Below are 20,840 nucleotides of genomic sequence, written 5' to 3'. Positions count from 1 at the left end.
TTATCATTTTGGCAACCCTAATGCTGGTAGCAGGTGCAAATTTTGACTCCCAAATTCAGGGAGCTGTTCTCCTTTAGTAGTAGGGTCTTTGTTTTTGTTCTTCCTTTTCTTGTCACCAGCCAAAAGTAACACATTTCCTTCAGCAACCAATCTACCACCATTTTCTAGCCTCAGAATACCCTAGATACAGCAGCATTCTGGGGCACTGTGGGAGGAAAATGGCTGCCACCACAAAAAGATAACAGCAGCCATATTTATTTTAGCAGCAGCTATTTTCCTCACTACCACCACCATGCTCCAGAAGAATGTTGTGTTTGGGGCATGCTAAGATCCAAAAAATTAGTGTGGGGGTGCTCTCTCTCTCTCTCTCTCTCTCTCTCTCTCTCTCTCTCTTAAAAAAAAAAGTTCAATTTTTAATGTCCCCATAGGCAGCAATGGAAAAATAGGTAGGAAAAAGCTAAAAATAAAAAAGGAAGATTTAACTATTTCTGGGATCAACCCCCCCAATTTTCACCACATACATTTGCGGGGGTGGGGAGGGATTTGATCTTAGCCCCAGTAATACACTCTCAGATTCTTCCTTGCCTAATTCTGATATGTATGCCTAAACTGTCCTCCCAGTTCACCAATTCAGAGGTAAATTAGTGCCTGACCCTATATCCAGAAAGGTCCCGACTCTCTTTGAGTTTATGCTTGGCAGTTGAATGTGCTCTATTCCCTTGGGACTAATGCAGAGTCTTGCCTTAATCCTGCTCTTCTTGTCTGGCACATAAATCAGTACAGCTCTTCTGAAGATGCCTTTGGTGTGTTTCAGATCAATGGTTCTTACTCTGCCCTTTCCCCATCTCCCTCGCAATGCCCCAGGAAGCAGGGTCAGAATGTATTTCACAGGAACGTCACAGACCCTACTATTAAGTAAGGGATAAAAGTTGCCGTGTTAATGCTTTTATCTCAGCTTGGTGTGTTGCCCCTCAGTTCCGCTACAATTGGAGTTAATGGGATTTTTATTGGAGTCGTAAATCTGAACTCAGAAGCTTCCTGTGGGTTTGGGTTTTGCTTCGCGTTTTTGTATCCTTGATCTTCTCCCCGCTCACAACAGTATCCAAATAGGAATAACACTCAGTAACTTCATTTAAAGGGATGGTGATGGAAGAAAGGCAAATCTCTCCTGTACAGTGGTACCTTGGGTTACAAACACCACGGGTTACAAACACTTCGAGTTACAGACTCTGCTAACCCGGAAGTAGTACCTCGGCTTAAGAACTTTGCCCCAGGATGAGAACAGAAATGGCAGTGCGGTGGCAGCGGGAGGCCCCATTAGCTAAAGTGGTACCTCAGGTTAAGAACAGTTTCAGGTTAAAAACGGACCTCCGGAACAAATTAAGTTAGTAACCAGAGGTACCACTGTATCACTTTTGAAACTGATCCTGATCCTGTTCGGATATTTGTGTGTGTGCAATGTTGGAAATGTTTGAATATGGGAGTGCCAAAGGCTTGGTCAGTAAAAAGGGTTGCCTACAGCGTCTTTAGTAATTAGGGTGCCTCCATATGGCAGTTTTTGGGAGGACTTGGTGCTGCTCATACATGGAAGTTTTGCACAGTGTCTTCACCATCATCAAAATGACAGCCCCTTCCCCTCTTCTTTTCCTCCGTATTTGGCATTTCCACTGAAAATTTGATGGGGTGGGCGAAATCTGCAAAACTTGCAAATCTGGATGAAATGAGGTGGGGGGAAATATGGAGTGACATTTTGATGAGGATAGCATTGTGTGGATGCTGAGAAGATCCTCCATGCATGAACAGCACCGAGTGGACAATAGACAGCTGTCTTGAAGCGGCCATCACTGCATGATGATGGTGAGAATCAGAAACCGAACAGACGCCGCTTCCCCTTTCACCGCAAATCCATGACAAGAAAAGTAGCAGCAGCAGCAGGTGGGTATCTCAGGGAAGGACTGCAGCTCAGTGGTGGAGCACCTACTATGCGTGCAGAATGTCCCAGCTTCAATCCCCAGCATCTCCAAGTAGGACTGAGACAAAGTCCTGCCTGAAGTTCTGGCGAGCCACTGCCATTTACTATAGACAATACTGAGTTTAACAACAACAACAACAACAACAACAACAACAACAACAACAACAACAACAACAACAACAACAATTTATTACTTTATTACTTATACCCTGCCTGGCTGGGTTTCCCCAGTCACTCTGGGCGGCTTCCAGGAGGAGATTAAAAATACATTAAAACCTCAGTCATTAAAAACCTCCCTAAACAGGGCTGCCTTCAGATGTCTTTTAAAAGTAAGATAGTTGGTTATTTCCTTGACATCTGATGGGAGGGTGTTCCACAGGGCGGGTGCCACTACCGAGAAGGCCCTCTGCCTTGTTCCCTGTAACTTTGCTTCCCGCAGTGAGGGAACCGCCAGAAGGCCCTCAGAGCTGGACCTTAGCGCCCAGGCAGAACGATGGGGGTGGAGACGCTCCTTCAGATGAATCAATGGTCTCATTTCAGTATAAGGCAGCTTTTGAAGGTTCCTAAGTGCCACTTAGCTAGCAACTCTAATGCAAACTCCCTGGGTTTCTGCTTTGTTTCCTTTGTTGAAGCTGCTATGGAAACTTTAGGTGGAAAGTAGCAAACGGATGAGAGAGTACGTTGTGGCAACGTCGTCCCATCAGAGACATGGCTATTCATTTTTAATGGCTCCAGGGCCGGCCAAGGCAGCCTGGATTGTCGCAACCTGTTTCATAGTTCATCCATGCCAGATGACCCTTGTTAACTTTTGGCTGAAGTTTGTTCTCGGACTTGGAAACAGGAGGAGGAGTCGTTGCAGTAACAAGATGCTTATTTCCACGTTACTTGTTTGTTTCCCTGTCGAGATATTTCCATTCCGTTTTCAAGGCATGAGACTTTACAAAGAAGCAACCCACAACGTAGCGAGACAAGTACAATTAAAGAACATTGAGGATCCAAAAACACACAAACTCAACCCTAAGATAATAAACACATGACCAAAATTAAATGTAGAAAAACAATCCAGAGAGCCAGAACAAACATCTAATAATTTAAGCAGCGGCAGGGATCAAAGGCTTGTTGAAAAACGATTCAACCGCTGGTGGAACCTAAGTACACAGAGAGAGAGCTAATCCAAGCTCTTAGAGCAGTGAGTGCTGCCCTCACAGAAAAAGCCCTCTCATATATTACCATGAGTGATGGATGCATGTGTTGCATCAATGATTGGGCAACTGTAACAGGCTGCTGGAAACATCAGTCGGTGCAGAATCATGTGACCCCATTATTGTACCTGCTGCACTAACTGCTGGTTCAGCTCTGAGTGCAATTCAAGTTGCTGGTTGTTAGCTTCATAGCCATGGATTGCTTGGGACCAAGTTACTTGTGGGAACATCTCCTCCTATATGAATCTGCCCATATGTAGAGCTCTTGAGCGTGTTGCTGCTATCCAAGATATTATTTATTTGTTTTTCGACAAAAAACATTTTCAAAATAGCTTACAAAAAAGAAGATAAATTACATTAGAAAAAATAGGAGCAGATCCCCGCCCTCCCGAGACAATAAGATAATTCAAATATGGCACTTGACATCAGTTTTGAGTCTCTGCTAGTGATAACTTACACAACTCCCCTCACTTTGACTCAGCTCTGTGACAAAATACTTTCTACTATTTGAACCATGGGAAGGCAAGCCTAGTTTTCACCCCAGCCAAGAGTGTGTATACTTTTTCATGCAGTTGGTTATATTCAGAGCTGCTGTTTGGGGGAAATGAAACAATTTTCATTTGCTAATACGTCTTACAGGGACGCGGGTGGTGCTGTGGGTAAAACCTCAGCGCCTAGGGCTTGCCAATCGCATGGTTGGCGGTTCGAATCCCCATGGCGGGGTGAGCTCCCGTCATTCAGTCCCAGCTCCTGCCCACCTAGCAGTTCGAAAGCACCCTTAAGTACAAGCAGATAAATAGGGACCGCTCTCTAGCGGGAAGGTAAACAGCGTTTCCATGTGCTGCGCTGGTGCCGGCTCGCCAGAGCAGCTTCGTCACGCTGGCCACGTGACCCGGAAGTGTCTCCGGACAGCGCTGGCCCCCGGCCTCTTAAGTGAGATGGGCGCACAACCCTAGAGTCGGACACGACTGGCCCGTACGGGCAGGGGTAGCTTTACCTTTTTTAATACGTCTTAAAACTTCTGCCAGAAATTCTGTATTAAAAGGAAAAGAGTAGCCTGCTTCCTGCTCAGTGTTTACCTCGGTAATCCCCGCCTGCTTTTCCAAAGGAAAGTGGTCCTTTCACTTTTTAATACCATTTGTGAGCATGTCACAATAGAGAAGAACAGTGTTGAGGTCAATGGGCCATATCTCACCAGATGTGTCAAATAGTCATGAAGGCACATCTATTTTCTCTGCTAGCCCTATGATTAGCTACTGAGCTCATGTCAGGTCCCCACAGTATACTCACGACCTTTTGGCCCAAGTGAAGAGACACTTGCCCTGTGGATTGCGCACAGCACTAATGTCAACTTCTTCTGGGAAAGTTCTTGGATTTTATATTAGACTTGAGATACTCATGCATTATAAATATCAAGCTGCTTGTGGCAGGAACCCTCCAGCTGGCTCCAGTCAACCAGCTGTAGCCACAAAAATATACAAGGGTCATTTGAAATCTGTAGTCGCATGGAGTCTGAATTCTGAAGTCTATTTTGACTATCGACCAAAATATAAATAATCATGAAAATTTAATATTGGGTTTTTGTTTCATTTTGAAATATTGTGGGCAAATTGTCAGCTCCTGGAGACTACCTGGGCACATCTTCTCTCTGACAGTGCTTTAAATGTCTCTCTTGCCAGGCGTGTGAACCTGGATGGATGACTGATTATTTTCTGATTGCGGATGTCTGAGCTCTGACCTTCACCCTTCTTATTTTCCTTCTCTTGAGGACAGCAGTTTCGTGGTGGCAGTCCCTTGAATGTGAAACATCAGCTCTTGAAAGTGGTGCAGCGCATATTCCAGTACCATGTGCTCCTCACAGGTAAGCAAGATATAACACACGCCACTCCCATGATAGGAGGCTCCTCCCTTTGCCTGGTTTGCCCTTAGTTTATAGTCATCCTCAGGCATTATCACCCTTGAAAGTCAACCTAGAGCTTATCCGCACATCCTCTGGTCCCACTGTCTTCCTCCGGGGAGAACCGCTTTTTAGTGCACAGTCGGTGCAAATAACAATTTGGGTTTTCCACAAAGCACTGACAGAGAAATACTGATGAATCTGAAGAGGCAGAGGCAGAATGAATTAGAGCAAGAATCCCATACAGTCTGAGAGAATCCCAATAACTCTTGTGACTCATAGCGCACTTGACTTAAACATTTCAACCTTTTGTTTTCCATTGTCAATGTTATTGTGGATTTCTCTCAGTGACAGCAACGCCACTGAAAAATGGAGTGGAAAGTCTGTAGCTCTGTGGCAGAGAACATACTTTCCAACACGTAAGATTATTGTCTTCTCCACTTTAAAAGGCCTCGGGTTGCAGGAGTGTGAGGAAAGTCCTGCATCTGAGATGTTGTGGAGTTTATGCCAATCAGAAAATACTGTTTTAAACTCTATATCCCTTCCTTCTCAGACAAATCTAGGGGCAGCCAACATGCATTGGAAGGAAACAGAGTGTGGTAGCTGATCTCATCCCCAATGGACTCTGAGAACAGACCTTGTGCACATGGGCTAGGCTCTGTATACATGATCAGAAGCCACTTGCTTATGCACAGGATCTGTTCCCAAAGTCTACTGAACACATGTATGTCAGGAACAAGGCCTGATCCTATGCTCCCGCTCCTCCCCATGAATGTTCAGCATCCCTTGTTTTGTGTCAAGCTGTATTTGTAACCCCAGTGTTTCTGCCAGCCAAATGTCACCTTCATTATCACTGCTGGAAGCCTGGAAGCCATCAGGAGAGCAGAAAATAATAGAAAAGTTATTGCAGGCTGGGTTGAAAGCAACCTCATCCCAAAGCAAAGCACCAGCAAGATGACATAACATGCTAGATGAGTCCATAGGAATTCCAGCTATGGAGCATTTCAGGCATAAAGAAGGGCAAGCAAATGGGGTGGCGGGGGTGGCCCATGTCTTTTGGTGGAGAGTGACATATGATGAAGTTTGCAGGGGGCAGGCAGTGGGAAGAAATCCCACCCATATTCAGCAAGTGGTAAAAAAAGCTTCAGAACATATTAGAAAGAACTGAAATCAATGGACTTGAACAAAGGGAACTTCCCGAAGAGAACTTCACAGCACTGATTAGAAGTACTTTCATCTTGGTCCAAGAACATTGATCATAAGTCCAAAGAAATGCTGTCTTCGCAGTGGTTCCTGTTTTTTGTGGGGTTTTTTTTTTTTTGTTTTTGCAAGAACAGCAGCACAAGTGACTACCAGATGCCAATGAGTGATTTTGCTGGATGATTTGGTTTCCTCCACAGATGCTAAGCAAGGGGGCGTTAGTTCACTACAACTATCTTAATAGGTCCATGCCTCTGTTTAGTACATTAAACAGATTTGTTTGCTGTAAAATTATGTTGTAAGCCAGCCAGAGTGGCTGAGGAAACCCAGCCAGATGAGCAGGGTATAAATAATAAAATTAGTAATAGTAGTAGTGAGATGAGTTTGGTGTATTCACAGGGGTGGTTAAACTGTGACCCTCCAAAGGTTGCTGGACCAGAACTCTCATCATTCTAGGTCAGTGCCTGTACTGGCTAGGGCTGATGGGAAATAGGGTCCAATGAGAGCCACTGGCTAGCCACCCCTGGCATATAGCATGCCTGCAAACACCTTGTCTGCTGCATAACAAGCCCTGTGAATGTCACACTCCCATTAGCTACCAGATACTATAAGATGTCTTCCTGATCTCAGCACCAGTACAGCTTACATGGACAGGTCTGACACTGGGTGTTAACAAGGTTTTCCTCTGTCTGCACTGATCTAAAAAAAGGGATCATTCTTTGGGAACTAGTTCAATGTTACGTTGCCCTGTCCAACTTTAATTCAGCTACAATGAGAAGTTTTCTGTCAATTTCATTTGCTAGGAAAAGGGAGGGGAAAGGTTTTCAGGTTGCAAGAAACGCAAATACTCTGGAGTGCATGTGCTCTATAAGTGGGAAGACCTTTACTGTTAGTTGGTTGATCCCTGGTCAACTTTCCGGAGAACATAACAATGACCTCAAAAATCATTGACTTAGAACCGCTCTTGGAACTGTACTGCTGTAGGGAGAGGCGGCTGATATTTGCTGCTTGCTCCTTTTCCCTGTAGCTCTCTCTGCTCTCTGAAAAGCTGCTCAAGAGTGCTTTGAGATCCTCAAGTGTAGGAGATGGTATGGGGACTCAGGGAAAAGGAGACAAAAATTTCCTCCCATCCTTCTTCTGGTAGGAACCTCAGCTGGATTGCAGTTCCTTCTGTGACTCTGGATCCAACCTGCTGCCCTTGTTCCTGTCAAGCAAATGTCTTGAACTCTGCAGTTCTTTGGATGCACACCTTCCTCATCTGTACAAGCTGCTATTGATCCTTATGCCCTATTTACTTTAAGCATGTGTAACTGGCTAGTGGCTTGCAGCCACATTCTCTTGCCTTAATTCTTTTTTTCCAAGTAGGGAGATGAATGTTTGTTTGCTGAAAAGGGCTCAGAGGACCCCTTTCCCCCACTTAAAGGACCGTTGCATCTCCTCCTGACAGGGGCCCATCATTCCAGCCTTGTTGCTCTCATTTGTATTACCAAACAAGAGTAATAAAATTCATTGCAGGATACACTTAGGAGGACCAGCCAAAGCACTACAGCTGCAGTGCTTCTGCCTTCCCATACACATTTGGGAAAAATTACTGTAGACCACAATGATTCATCCGGCAGGGATAAGCAATGCCTCAAGTCCCCAGCGACAGCTTTTGCGTATAGCCTACACAGATATTGCAAAGTGGTGATTGCAACAGCTCTTCCCTTAGTCCAGGGAGATCCAGAAATAACAGATTCCCTCATCTTCTTGTATAAACTTCTATCAGTAACGCAACTCGTATTCATTAATTCAGCGCAGTTGTAATCTGCATCAAGTAGCATGCAGTCAAGGATTAAATATTGCTTTACTCAGTTAAACATAATTTCTCAATTTGGAATAAGTTTGTGTTTATCTATTTTTAATCCTTCATAGGAGTATCCACTCTAACTAAACTAGAATATAATTAATCCGGGGGGGATGTGTCAGCGGGGGAAATTGTTCCATTATCTTGGGCAGTTTGGAATTTTGCAATTAAAAATCCCATTCTTTTTACTCTTAACCTAGCACTGGCATCTTCTTGAATGAACTGAAACTTTTAAAGCTTCCGACGTTCTTATGCATAGGGGAATTATGCATGTCCTCATGCATTCTGTTTCTCCACTACTTAAAAGAGCGTCTCATCCCATGTGATCCTGTCCATCCACTTAGATCAGCTGAAGAACCCTTTTTGTATTTTCCTGCTGCTTTCTGAAGTGCAATGGGGCCATCTTTGTTATGGGACATAGGATGCAGAACTTCTCTGCCTGGGGAATCTTCCAGGCCCCCTCTTTGATAGCATTTTGCCTGGGAACAGAAAACTGAGGTCTACAAGTGGTTGAAATATGGGGTAGGAGACCATAGTAGTCACTGAGTTGGACGGCTTTCGAAGAGGATTGGAGGAGTTCATGGAGAAGGCTGCCAATGGTTACTAGCTATGAAGGCTATGTTGTGCCTCCACAACTTCTGAAGACTAGTTACTGGAAACTACAGAAGGGGAGAGCACTCATAGGCTTGGATCCTGCTTGAGGTTTCCCACGGGCATCTTGGTTGCTACTGTGAGAACAGGTTGCTGGATTGGATGGACCCAACAGGCTCTTCTTATGTTCCCAGAACACTCCTAAGATGCAAACCTGTTCTTCAACCTTAGGTTCAGTTTGGTTTACAATCCTGTGTATGTTAACTCGGAGGTAGATCCCACTAAGCTTTAATGTGCAATAGATTGCAACCTGAGGCCGCCTGCCTTCCACCAGTCTGAGATCTCGGCTGAAAACCCACCTAGATTAAGGGTTTAGTGTTTAGAGTGGATAAAAAGGAATTTATTTGAGACTTACTACCTGCTTTATATCTGATTGATTCCCCACAGATTACTTGAATAACCTTTGTCCTGATTCCGCTGAGTATGAAGAAACACAAGGTAATTCAGAATTTAAAAAAATGATAATAATAAATATTTATTTTGCCTAATAAATAGCTAGCGTCTCTACTTGTCCAGGAAGAAGTCTGTGAACAAACAACATCACTGCACTCAGATCTCAGCTTGATTTTAAGATAAATTACCTCTCTTGCTCATGTCATTTGGGGCCACTCACTCATCAAAACATGTACTGTTCTCTGATTTTTAAGTTCCTTGTGGCCTCAAAATAGGTCATATTAGATATTTAGAATGAACAATGTATGTGATGACCAAATACTTAACATGAAATAATTTTACTATCTGAAACTTTGATCGTGAGTAGTGACAACACTTTGAATTGTCAGGCTGCCATCCTATATACACTTAAGTGTGAATAAGTCCCAGTGTGCTCAATGGGGCTTATTTGTCTGTAGACGTGTATAGGCTTGCATTGCAAATGGCCCTCATAATAATTTATTATTATTTGTTAAATTTATTAGTCACTTTTTCTTGCTGCAGGCAACTCAATGCGACTTTTCAAAGCAACTTTTCAAAGCAGTTGGTTTTATGTTCATGGTCAATAACTGGTTGTTACTACTCAGTTTGATTTATATGGAAAACTGAATCCATGAAAGGGATTTTACTGTGCAGCATTCTCATTTGAAGCATTCTTAATGCCTTGTAACCAAAGTGTATATGTTTTGTCTTCTGGATTTGTGCAAAGTATAACCAGTTACATATGCCAGATTGTGGCCAGATCCAAAAGCAAGAGGGTTCCAAAATGTGTTGTTTGAACAGAGGCAAACACAATATTCTGCTTAAAAAAATAAATTTAAAAACACCACCAAAGTCTGAACTCTACCATTGCATTTGCTCACTGACTCACATTTATTCTAGTAAATTTATCCAGTGTATTGACACCAGTTTCTGCCAACCTAGCAGTTCAACAGCACACCAGTGCAAATAGACAAATAGGTACTGCTGCGGCAGGAAGATAAACAGCGTTTCCATGCACTCTGGCTTCCGTCATGGTGTCCTGTTGCACCAGAAGTGATTTAGTCATGCTGGCCACATGACCTGGAAAGCTGTCTGTGGACAAATGCCGGCTCCCTCGGCCTGAAAAGCAAGATCCCATAGTCACCTTTGACTGAACTTAACCATCCAGGGGCCCTTTACCTTTACCTTACATATAATGTATATTTGCAATAACTGTAACTGAGACAAGTGTGCAATAGCCCCCTGTTCAATAGGAATGTTGCTTTCATTTTGTAGAAGTGAGGCTGGCTAAGGCTCCCAGACCAAGTAATGGTTGAACAGGAATTTGAACATGTATTTCTTGAACAGCATTAATTCCTAGGCAGTACAACTTCTTTTGGCCTTAGCGAGACTCCATACCTATGAAGGATATATATTCTTCCTCCTAAAAATATGCACATCTTTTCTTTTCTGAACCTCAATTAACGTGTTCTGCTTTCTTCCACCCCAGCTGCTTTGCTCATCGTCTCCGAAGTTGCGGACCGAGCCAATGACAGCATGCAGCAAGGGGTGAGTTCCACCTTGCCCTGATGCCTCCTAAGTGCTATCAGTTCAGATATATCTCAAATCAACATTTATTTTTAATTATCTGTCAGAAATAAATGTTAAAGTGTAAAACTTACTGCACAGGATAGCTCCCCAATGCCCACTCAGAAGCAAGTCCTATTGAATTCAGTGGGGTTTACTCCCTGGTAAGTGGGGTTAGTATTGCAAGCTTACTTCTGGGTAAACATGTGTATGACTGTGCTGTAAAGCCACAATGAAACATTCCGGTGTTAAAATATGACTATGCCTGAGCTAGATGGTTTGCCGTAGTATGGCAGGTTGCTTATAAATAGACAAAATAGCTATGCAAATTCGGATTAAACACTTCCAACATCAGAGCATCAAAGTCTCCGTGGCAGCTGCTTTTGAAACATTTCCAGAGATCTAACAATTGATCTGCTGCATCACGTCTAGTTTGGCTCCCACACAAATAGAGTTCAACCTGGAAACCTACATCGTAACTTTTAATTCCATAATGTAGCAGTTTTTCTTTCCCTTGTGCCATTTCCTCCCCCCCCCCCCCGTTCTAGCAAACAGAGCTCCAGGGGTGTTGCTCAGCAGGCAGGAAATGGAAGCCAATGTTGGGACCAAAAAGAAACAATACCTGCAATAGAGCATCTGTTGGTCACACAGAAAGTTCCAGGTTCAATCCCATGCATCTTCAGTAGGGCTGGAAACTGTGAAACCTTAGGAAGTCTCTGCAAGTCAGTGTGGGACCGTCCTGAGCTACACTGACCAATGGTCTCACTCGGTGTCAGCACCATCCTGTGTTCCTATTAAAGTTTGCTGTATCAAGAAAATTGATCTACAGTTGCAACTTGGCGGCATACATTTTCTTTTCCATGCACCCATGTTCAGCCCACGTCTTCAGCGCCTGCATGGGCTGGGTGATGGGAGCAGCTTCTCCGACCTTCCGATCACAGGAACGCAGGAACACCAACTCAGCATTCCAAGGAATCAGTCCTGGTGCTGTGGATTCACATCTGCTCTTGTGAGCACTCAAATGCAGAGTAAACGGAAGCAAAGCTGTGGAGGTTTTGCAGCATACCTAATTTATTTCTACTGATTAAACCAATAAAAGAACATAATAAACAGGTACGAGAGGAGCAACTCTCATGCAGCCATCCTGTCGCAAGACCATTCAAAGGGGAAAAAGTGCAACAGTACTAGAGACGGAAGTCTTGAAGAGTAGCTTCTGCCTCCTCCTTTCTCATAGTATGAAAGTAAAACAACATGATTAGGTGGTCCTTGCAATGGGAGGGATGAAAAATACTGACATTTCTTGCATCCTAAGATATAGAGGGTGGGAGGTGGGTGGCGCTGTGGGTTAAACCACAGAGCCTAGGACTTGCTGATCAGAAGGTCGGCGGTTCGAATCCCTGCCACGGGGTGAGCTCCCGTTGCTTGGTCCCTGCTCCTGCCAACTTAGCAGTTCAAAAGCACGTCCAAGTGCAAGTAGATAAATAGGTACCGCTCCGGTGGGAGGGTAAACAGCATTTCCGTGTGCTGCTCTGGTTCACCAGAAGTGGCTTAGTCATGCTAGCCACACGACCCGGAAGCTGTATGCCGGCTCCCTCGGCCAATAAAGCGAGATGAGCGCTGCAACCCCAGAGTCGGTCACGACTGGACCTAATGGTCAGGGGTCCCTTTACCTTTACCTTTAAGATATAGAGGCAACTCTTACAAGAGCCTGTGTACAGGTGCCGTGACACTTGCATGCTTTTTAAACCCTACAGTAGATGACCACCAAAGAAACAAATTCACTTCTTAACTATGGCTTTTAGATAGGAAATTCATGGACTTCCGACACTTCTGTGGAACCACATGGTGGGGACTGTTATACTAATTCACCTGCTCTTATATGCTGCTGGGGGATTGTGCAAGGAATCTTGTTATGCTTTTGAAAGGCGGAAGCGTCTGGGGAGGGTAGCCTGCCAAGTGTCTGTGAGCCAGATCCACCCGACAGCTTGCGTCTGGTCAGATGCAGCCCACCTTCTCTTTACAGAAATTTAGGATTGCTGTGTGCCTGTGAAGAGGAAACGAAGCTTCCACTTAAAAAAAAAATTAAAAAAGGAAGCCATGTGCTTTGTCAAGATGGAAAGTCAAAGCAGCTGCTTAAAATATGGCCAAGAATGTCCCCCACTTCCACACAGCTGGGAATCTCCGATTGTGGGATTTAAAATCCATGTCTCTGAAACATGTGCCAAGACTGAGCACGGCCAACATTTTCATGGTCTCTTTTACTGCCCAGGTTTCAGCAACAGTTTTCCTTGTGGACAAAAAACAGATGGGTCTTTGCACTGCAAAGTCTGTAGACATTTGCACACTGCCATTTCCACTTCATTAAAGGGGAAGAAAATGGATTTGGCGGGGCTGGGTGCATTACCACCTGCAAGCAGGATTACATCTTCCTCCCCACCGCCATCTTTCTGGCGCAGCTCCTGTGCCTTTCTCTGAAGGTTGGCACACATACATTTTGAAGGTGAAATTTCCCCTGGCATACTGATAGAAGTGCTGGGGGGAATGTTTAATTTTTGCACATCTGACTGCTGTGAAAGGCCCAAGAGGGAGGACAACAGAAAAGCTGGCAACTTTCTAAAGAGCTGAAGACACAAATCCTGAAAAGCCAAGGGTCTCACTCTTTTTGCATTAACTTTGCCCACAGGAGCTGAATCGATATTAAGCATTTCCTGAAAATAAATGTTAGACCAGAAATCTAATTCCTTTCAGAATAAGACTAGGGTCATGATCTAGAAGTCTGTGGCTATGCCATCCCTTTCCCTTTCATCAGCTGCCTCCATGAAACCCACCGGTCCACCAACTGATTATTATTGTTATTAAACTCTATGAAAACTGCTTAAAGGGGAGGTGGAGAGATGAACTAAGTCTACCAGTCTCCCCTTAAACATACCCACCTATTTATCTTCTGCCCTCCAACTCTGAAACTGCTTTATGAAGCTTTATGGTCACTAATCAAGGTGTATGGCTCTTTTTCAAAAGTAAAATTTAATATATACCAAAGCAACAATGAAAAATGCAATAAAAATGAATGACGCTTCACTTCCTAACATTACTTTTGGTTGAATGAAAGACTTTTAAAATAAATTATATATCTTGCTTTTTACTAACTGGCTGTTTAATTAACCTATTAAAATAATAATTACCCCCGATTCAATTGATATTTTTCTGTTGTTTAATGAAGCTAGCAAATTTTCTCAGCGAAATACCCACCCCGAAAAAAGATGCATTGTGAAGAAAATGCTTTTAAAAGCATTGATTGTATCACGAGACATAGCATCACCTGTGGATTTCCATTTCCCCAGACAGGGTCCTGATTAAAATTCAGTCCACTCCTTTAATTTTTGATTAATCAATTCATCATACCAATTAGTCAATTAATTCAGCCGTAATTATTGGCACCGGGCAAAACTTAACTAGCACTGTTCTTTTCCTTTCCAAGTCTCCTTCATAGCTCAATCCTGTGTGTGTTAAGTTGGAAATAAGACCCAGTGTCCTCAAAAGCAGTTAACACTGGAGTAAGCGTATATAGACTTGCAGCCTCAACAAACCATCTGCCCAATTAAAATGTTTCATGGGAACAAGAAAACATCACTGCAATGGAGACGTGCAGACCAAGATGTTAGGAGACCAAACGCACTGATGCTGTGGATGTAATGAGAGCAATTCATTAAAAACTCATCCCTTTCGTACTGAAGTGCCATCCAGCATTGTCACTGTAATAGGAACAAAGGTCTCATTAGATTCATTTTAAATACCATACTGTGGAAGATTACACAACTTGCCAGGACTCATTGATTGTGTCCAAGCTCTTCAATGCAGGTAGGCCCTTAATAGGGTCAGACTCCGTTAATGAGTTCTCTAATCTCTGCAAAGGACACCAGATTTCATTACTTACTTAATACTTAACCTTGCTTGTAAAGACCACAGCTACATATCTATTGCTACTGAAGGTGAAGCATCACAAATAATCTTGTCAACAGTTCTATGACATTCAAAGGTGGGTTGTTGTTGAGGTGTTTGTTTTTTTAAGAATTTGCATAATATTTATTTATTTATTTATTTATTTATTTATTTATTTATTTATTTATTTATAACTCCCTTTTATCTACTGTCTCTCTCTTTTGCAACTGAATTTATAATCCAGCCCAAAGCAGCTCAGGAAAAGTTGCAATAATAAAACCCAAACCCAGTATAAAATATCCTATTTAGAATTCAGTTAATAACAAATGTAATGCACTAAACCACATAAAGTCTATGAACTTTGGATTGTGTGATGTATATGACCTAGAGGAGGTCTGAAATGGACTAGACTACTTCCCAACATTACAGATACGTGGCAAATATTGTGACTGCATATAAGTAATTTTATACTCCTGGTCTCCGAAGTAGACTTTGGGATGGTACTCTGGTGATGCTGTAGACAGAAAATTCTCTCATAAAGATCCCTTGCCCCTGTTACGGAACTAAATATCCCGGGAAGGAATGTTTGTCCACAGAGACAAAACAGTTAACTATACTGATGTTGTTGTGTGCCTTTGTGATGGCAGGCAGTGAGTGAATAGCTGATTTCTCATTACTGCATCTCAATGCCAAGAAATGTTTCACATGTTGACCTGGTGTTGATTCAGTTCCTAAGATATAGTTCTTCTTCCATAAAAATATGGCAACACTCCTATATAGGGGCCTTAGGCTACTTCCACAACAACCCTTTTCTCTGGAATTACCATTCTCTGTTCACTTTTTATGGAAAATGCAGATGTTGCATTCCATTATTTTCTGTATTGTTTGCATTTGCTTTTTCAGCCCTGATTTGTGGTACATCTCCACCCCCAATAAAATCCTGATGCCGCTCCATCCTGTCTACTGTGGGCAGGCAAACTTCTGTTGTGGTTTCTAAGGGCTCCTGAGTCTTTAATTAAACACTTCCTGTTTGCAGATTCAGCAGGTTTTACTGTTTCCCAGTGAGGATAGCTGAGTGACAAAATTGCATATTGCTTTCCCCTTGAACAGCAGAAATGTCTGTTTCTGAAGTGGGAGAAACAATTAGCAGTTTCCTTTCATTATTTTTGTGCTGTTGTTTTTTAATACACAAATTTCTGTATAAAAACATAAATTACCAACTCTCTTCTCCTTTGTACACATAGTTCATAGCTGCACCATACATTAAAAGTACATGGCTTTTCCCCGATAATCCTGAGAACTTTTGTTTGTTGAGGGTGCTGGAAATTATAGCTCTGAGAGGGATAAACTACACTACCCAGAATTCTTTGGGGGAAGTCATGTGCTTTAAAAGTATAGGTGTGACCCTGGAAATGGAAGCGGAGGCACTTAAGACAAGCTGTTCAAAGGAATAGTTTGCAGACTACATACTGCACCCAAAAGGAAAAAACTTTTAATTAATGTTGCTGTGAACCTTTGTGGAATGCTGCTTCCTCTTGATTAATCATCATAAGATGATCTAGATCACATTAACTTCTGGGCAATACAGTGTTTCTTGTATAAAGGCTGGTTCACAAGACTACACTGAGGTATTCCAGGGTTCAGTGACTCTCTGCTCAAATCCACCCGTGCCACACCTGTTGTGTGACTACTAACAGTTGTGCAGCTGTTTATTGCTTTTCACATCCCTGCTATTGTTAATGCTCTGTAAAGTTGCTTTAAATTTATTGGTTCTCAGTTGCTGGCCACTCTGGAACCTCTTTTGGAGTTGGAGAGCAGGGTAGAAATATTTGAAAATAAATGATTATTTTTTTTTGAAGTGCCTGTCTGGAGCCTTCAGGTTAATTCTGCTTCTAGCACACTTCAGAAGATTAATGCCTCAGCAATGATAATGCTTTCTAATGGGAAGGCAACCTTCGGCCCAGCCAGTTAGTGAAATCTAGGTGTGGAGCCGGCCCTATTATTAGGCAGAGCAAAGCAGCTGCTTCAGGGAAAAAATGATTAGGGGGTCATGAAAGGGCAGCAAACTGTGACTTAAGTCTTTGTTTCTTTATAACAGCTAGACAGAGATGTTTGTGGCATTTCCTGCTTCAACTGCCCAAATAACCTGGTGAGGTTTGGAAATTATTTACCTTGACTTGTAGGGAAGAGGGTGCCATTTGCTGTTCTGCCTCAGGTAGCAAAATGCCCTGTCTTGGTGCATTTTGAACTTAAAAGGGAATGTTTTGATCACCTTCTAAGAATCAAAAGCTAAACCTTTCTTGTTTGTTTTTGGTCCTTTCTCTGCCACAGGAAAATTTGCAGAAGCTGGTACATATAGAGCACAGTGTCAAAGGGCAGAGCAATCTCCTTCGACCAGGAAGGGTGAGTTCTACCTGGGTTCGGTTCCACTTACTGTAAGGTTGCCATCCTTTTTTCTGTCAAGGCCCCAATAGCTATTATCATTAGCAGCTTATATGGTAAGTCCTGAACTGCCCTCTGGACACCCGCATCCCTGCATCTTAGCAGAACAGGCCTGGGATGGGGTAGGGTGGTGGCAAGGATGCCCCCCCCGACACACCAGCAAGGGGTCTGGCAGCACATCCTTGCAGGCACAACCTCACCTCCACCCTGCAACACCCCAGCCCCATCACCTCAAGGACTGCTTCCTCTGCTAGAATTGGTTATCACCCCAAAGAGAAAAGCTGCTGGTGCTTTTAAGCTCTTTTGCTGATGCCCTTCTCCAAAGGCCTCCTTCAGTGGTGAGGGAGAAGGTCCTTTCAGCCATAGCATCTCAGTTATGGAGTACCATTGTTGGAGAGGCTTCCCTTGCCCCCAACATTTTCAACTTCTAGGCAGAAAGCAAAAAACACTTTGAATTCACCCAGGCTTATTCTTATGACTACTCCTACTCCTACTAAATTGTTTATGAATCACCATTTACATAAAAGTCTCAAAGCAATTTATATGCATGTCATCAAAACAGGCAAAATTCATTTTTTTAAACAGTCCAAAAAACAAACAAACCCCAAAATGGGTTTAAAGAAAATACAAGACAAACATCTAAGGCAGAGATCTTTTCATGCAGCTGAGAAAGCTTGTCAAAACAAAAATGTCTTTGGTTGTTTCTGGAAAGTACAGATCGTGGACGTCTGTTGTATCTCAACGGGAATGCTGCTCCATAGAACAGGGGTTTTGACACTGAAAGCCCTACCCCAAGTTACTGTGGAACTGAGTTGTGATATTTTGGAGACCTTAAGAAGAAACTCTGCAGGAGAATGCAGTGACCTATGTCAGGGATAAAGTGGTCTCTCAAGTAACCTGGTCCTGAGCTGGACAGGGCCTTGCATGTCAACACCAAAACCTTGAACTTGGCCTACTAGCGGATTGGCAGACAGTGCAAATCCTGCAACCAGGTGCTATATGCTAGTTGTGATTTGCCCCCCCCCCAGCAACCTAGCTGCCACATTCAGCGCTAGCTGCCGCCTGCAGTCCCATCTTTGAAGGCAGGAGGTACTGACTGAAGGCTCTGTTTTCCTCCTCAGGTGTTTCTTAAAGAAGGGACGCTAATGAAGGTGTGTGGGAAAAATAGGCACCCTCGACATTTGTTCTTGGTAAGAATCCTTTAATCTCTTTCACACTGCTGACACCATGCAGACAAGTGGGTCTTGGTGACTGAGGCTTGTGATCTAAACATCCCAGCTAGGAGGCCTGCTACAATGAATGCAGTGGGATTTGCTTCTGAGCAAACATGGTTAGGACGGCACAGCGAAACTGCAATTCCATGCACCCACTTTGAAGTAATTCCCAGTGTGCTTAGCAGACTTACTTCTGCATAAACAGGCATAGTATATGACTCTGCATATTAATTGTCTCATAACCACTATACCCTAACAATGGGCCAATAGGAGCCACCCTTTTGGTCTAAGGATTTATTTGGCACAAGGAATGACAATATTTTAATTTGTAGCAGGGTTTATTTATTTTTTACAGCTATATCCTATGCAGCGTTAGTTAGGTGTGCCTCCTCAACCCATTGATTTCAATGTATTTAGGTATATATTAGCTTCCTTTGATGCTGATGGAAGTGCCTCTGTTGGGAGCAAATACAAATTTGCTAGGCAGGAGGATTTCTGTCAGGACTGTTGGGGGAGAGGTTCAGTATCACCTCTGCTACAGTCCTGACCCTGGTGTCCCTGGTCCTGCTGTGGCTCTTATTTGGAAAACAAAACAAAACTAGACAGGTAGAATGCAATCACACACATTCAACATCATGTCCATCTTGCTTCTAATACTCTATAAGATCAGGCTGACACCTTATTTTCACTAAAACCTATTTTCATGTATGCTTAGCTCTGGAGCATGCAAAGTAATATCCATGGCTGAGGTGCCTCTGAGCAGAAGTGTGCCTTCCTTTGATTACTAAGGAGCTTCAGCTAGCCACTGCTGTGGTTTTAGCAGGCAGATCTTCCAGGGACCAGAATACTTCCTTGCAATAGTGTTCCTTCGCCCTTCTTGCTGCAATGCTGAAGAGGCAGTGGGAGATGTAAGCATAGCCGCGGCTTCAATTATGCTTTTCACAGTTGTCCTCATCATAAAAAGTTGCAGAGACGGAGGCAGTGTTATTGCTGAAACAAAGTGTGCATTGAAATGAGAGTAAATTTACCATTAAAGGGCTATGGGGTGGCAATTTCTCCATGAGACATGAGTTTAGGCTTCTGTTAAACGTTGTGTTGAATGGGCTAAAACTGGCTGCTCACTGCAGGGGGGGAAATAATAATAATCCCTTGGCATATGGAGATACTGCATGAGCTCATTCTTGTGGGATTTAACAGACATACCAGTGACTTTTTTTTTAATGCTCTCCTGCCAGAAATGAATGATATGGTCATGCATGTGTAGTATCACGAAAGACAAAACTGCTGGGGTTTAGATTGAAAAGGAAGAATAGGGATCAACCAATTTTAAAAAGTGAAACATCTGGGCCATGCAGTCCCATTTTTGGTAGTTTCTTGTGATTTTTTTTTAAAGGGAAAGATTTCTAGGACAATCCAGGAAAATAAAAGCCTGAGAAACCTGTGATGTATTTCTCAACACTATCGATTGAACTGAAAGCCATCAGTGGTTCTGGTAGGAATATCACAATCTGGAGTTTGAGGTTGGGAGGCAGCTGCAGAGGAGAGGATGGGGAAGCTTCATTGCATGAGTAGTAAAGACCATGTAGACTGGAGATGCTATCAGACTGTGATGTTTCTACCAGATTTTGAGGCTTTGTGTGGGGATGCAGGGGCACGGAAGAAGACAGGGAAGTTCCTTTGTGCAAGTGAAAGCCTGCTGTGCAAACGGAGCCAACATGTAGATTGTGCAGTGATATTTTCTAGCGTGGGACTGAAACAGTCTGAGTAAATGTGTGCTTCGAAGGAGGTAACACCGAGTTCAGTGGGACTTACTTCCTTACATAAAGGGCTGCTGACCAAATGGGATTTCTGGATCTTCAGGTGGCAGAAAGATGGTCCTTTAGAAATGACATTTTGCACAGCAAACAGACAATTTTTTATTTGAAATAATTTGGTGATCCATATGCAGGTTTCATTCCATGCCCCACATGTAAATTGGCTGACAGTTCAATGCCTACAGAATATTCCAAAGGTGTTTAAGCTTGGAGGGGGTAGAGAGTGTAATTCAGCAGCGTACCTGGTGATCTTTGAAAAGAGGATCCAGCATCTCTGTAAACAGACAATGGACTCAGGAAACAGGCAGGCATCCAGTGAAACAGAGCAAACAAACATCCTGCCAGGATGCACCAAATTCAACAATACTGCACAACTTTGTGGCTGCAAAACTACCACATTTTTCGCTCTGTAAGATGCACTTTTCCCCTCCTAAAAAGTAAGGGGAAATGTGTGTGCATCTTATGGAGCGAATGCAGGCTGCACAGCTTTCCCTCTCTGCGCAGTGTCCCTTCAGCAAAGCGGGAGGAGAAATGGAAGGGGCTCCGCTTCTCTTGCTACTTTGCTGAAGGGGCGCTGTGCAGAGAGGGAAAGCTGCCCAGCACCCCTTCAGTGAAGTGGCAGGAGAAACGGAGCCCCTTCCATTTCTCCTCCCGCTTTGCTGGAGAGGCGCTGAGCAGAGAGG

General features: G+C 43.4%; 1 protein-coding gene across 5 annotated transcripts in view; it reads left to right on the top strand.

Moving 5' to 3' along the window:
* FGD5 (FYVE, RhoGEF and PH domain containing 5) overlaps positions 1 to 20,840 on the top strand; it is a 151,136-nt gene that overhangs the window by 99,781 nt on the left and 30,515 nt on the right. For 4 of the 5 annotated variants that reach the window (XM_081183943.1, XM_081183944.1, XM_081183942.1 and 1 more), the window contains exons 8-12: positions 4,948 to 5,035; positions 9,156 to 9,206; positions 10,672 to 10,730; positions 17,019 to 17,090; positions 18,251 to 18,319. In XM_081183943.1, coding sequence (XP_081040069.1) covers positions 4,948 to 5,035; positions 9,156 to 9,206; positions 10,672 to 10,730; positions 17,019 to 17,090; positions 18,251 to 18,319 — 339 coding nt within the window. The remainder of the gene's footprint in view (positions 1 to 4,947; positions 5,036 to 9,155; positions 9,207 to 10,671; positions 10,731 to 17,018; positions 17,091 to 18,250; positions 18,320 to 20,840) is intronic. The other variant, XM_081183941.1, reaches the window with a different exon arrangement.

Source organism: Podarcis bocagei (assembly GCF_964188305.1).
Source record: "Podarcis bocagei genome assembly, chromosome: 2".
NCBI classification, from domain to species: domain Eukaryota; kingdom Metazoa; phylum Chordata; class Lepidosauria; order Squamata; family Lacertidae; genus Podarcis; species Podarcis bocagei.
This window is presented reverse-complemented; position numbering and strand designations above follow the sequence as displayed.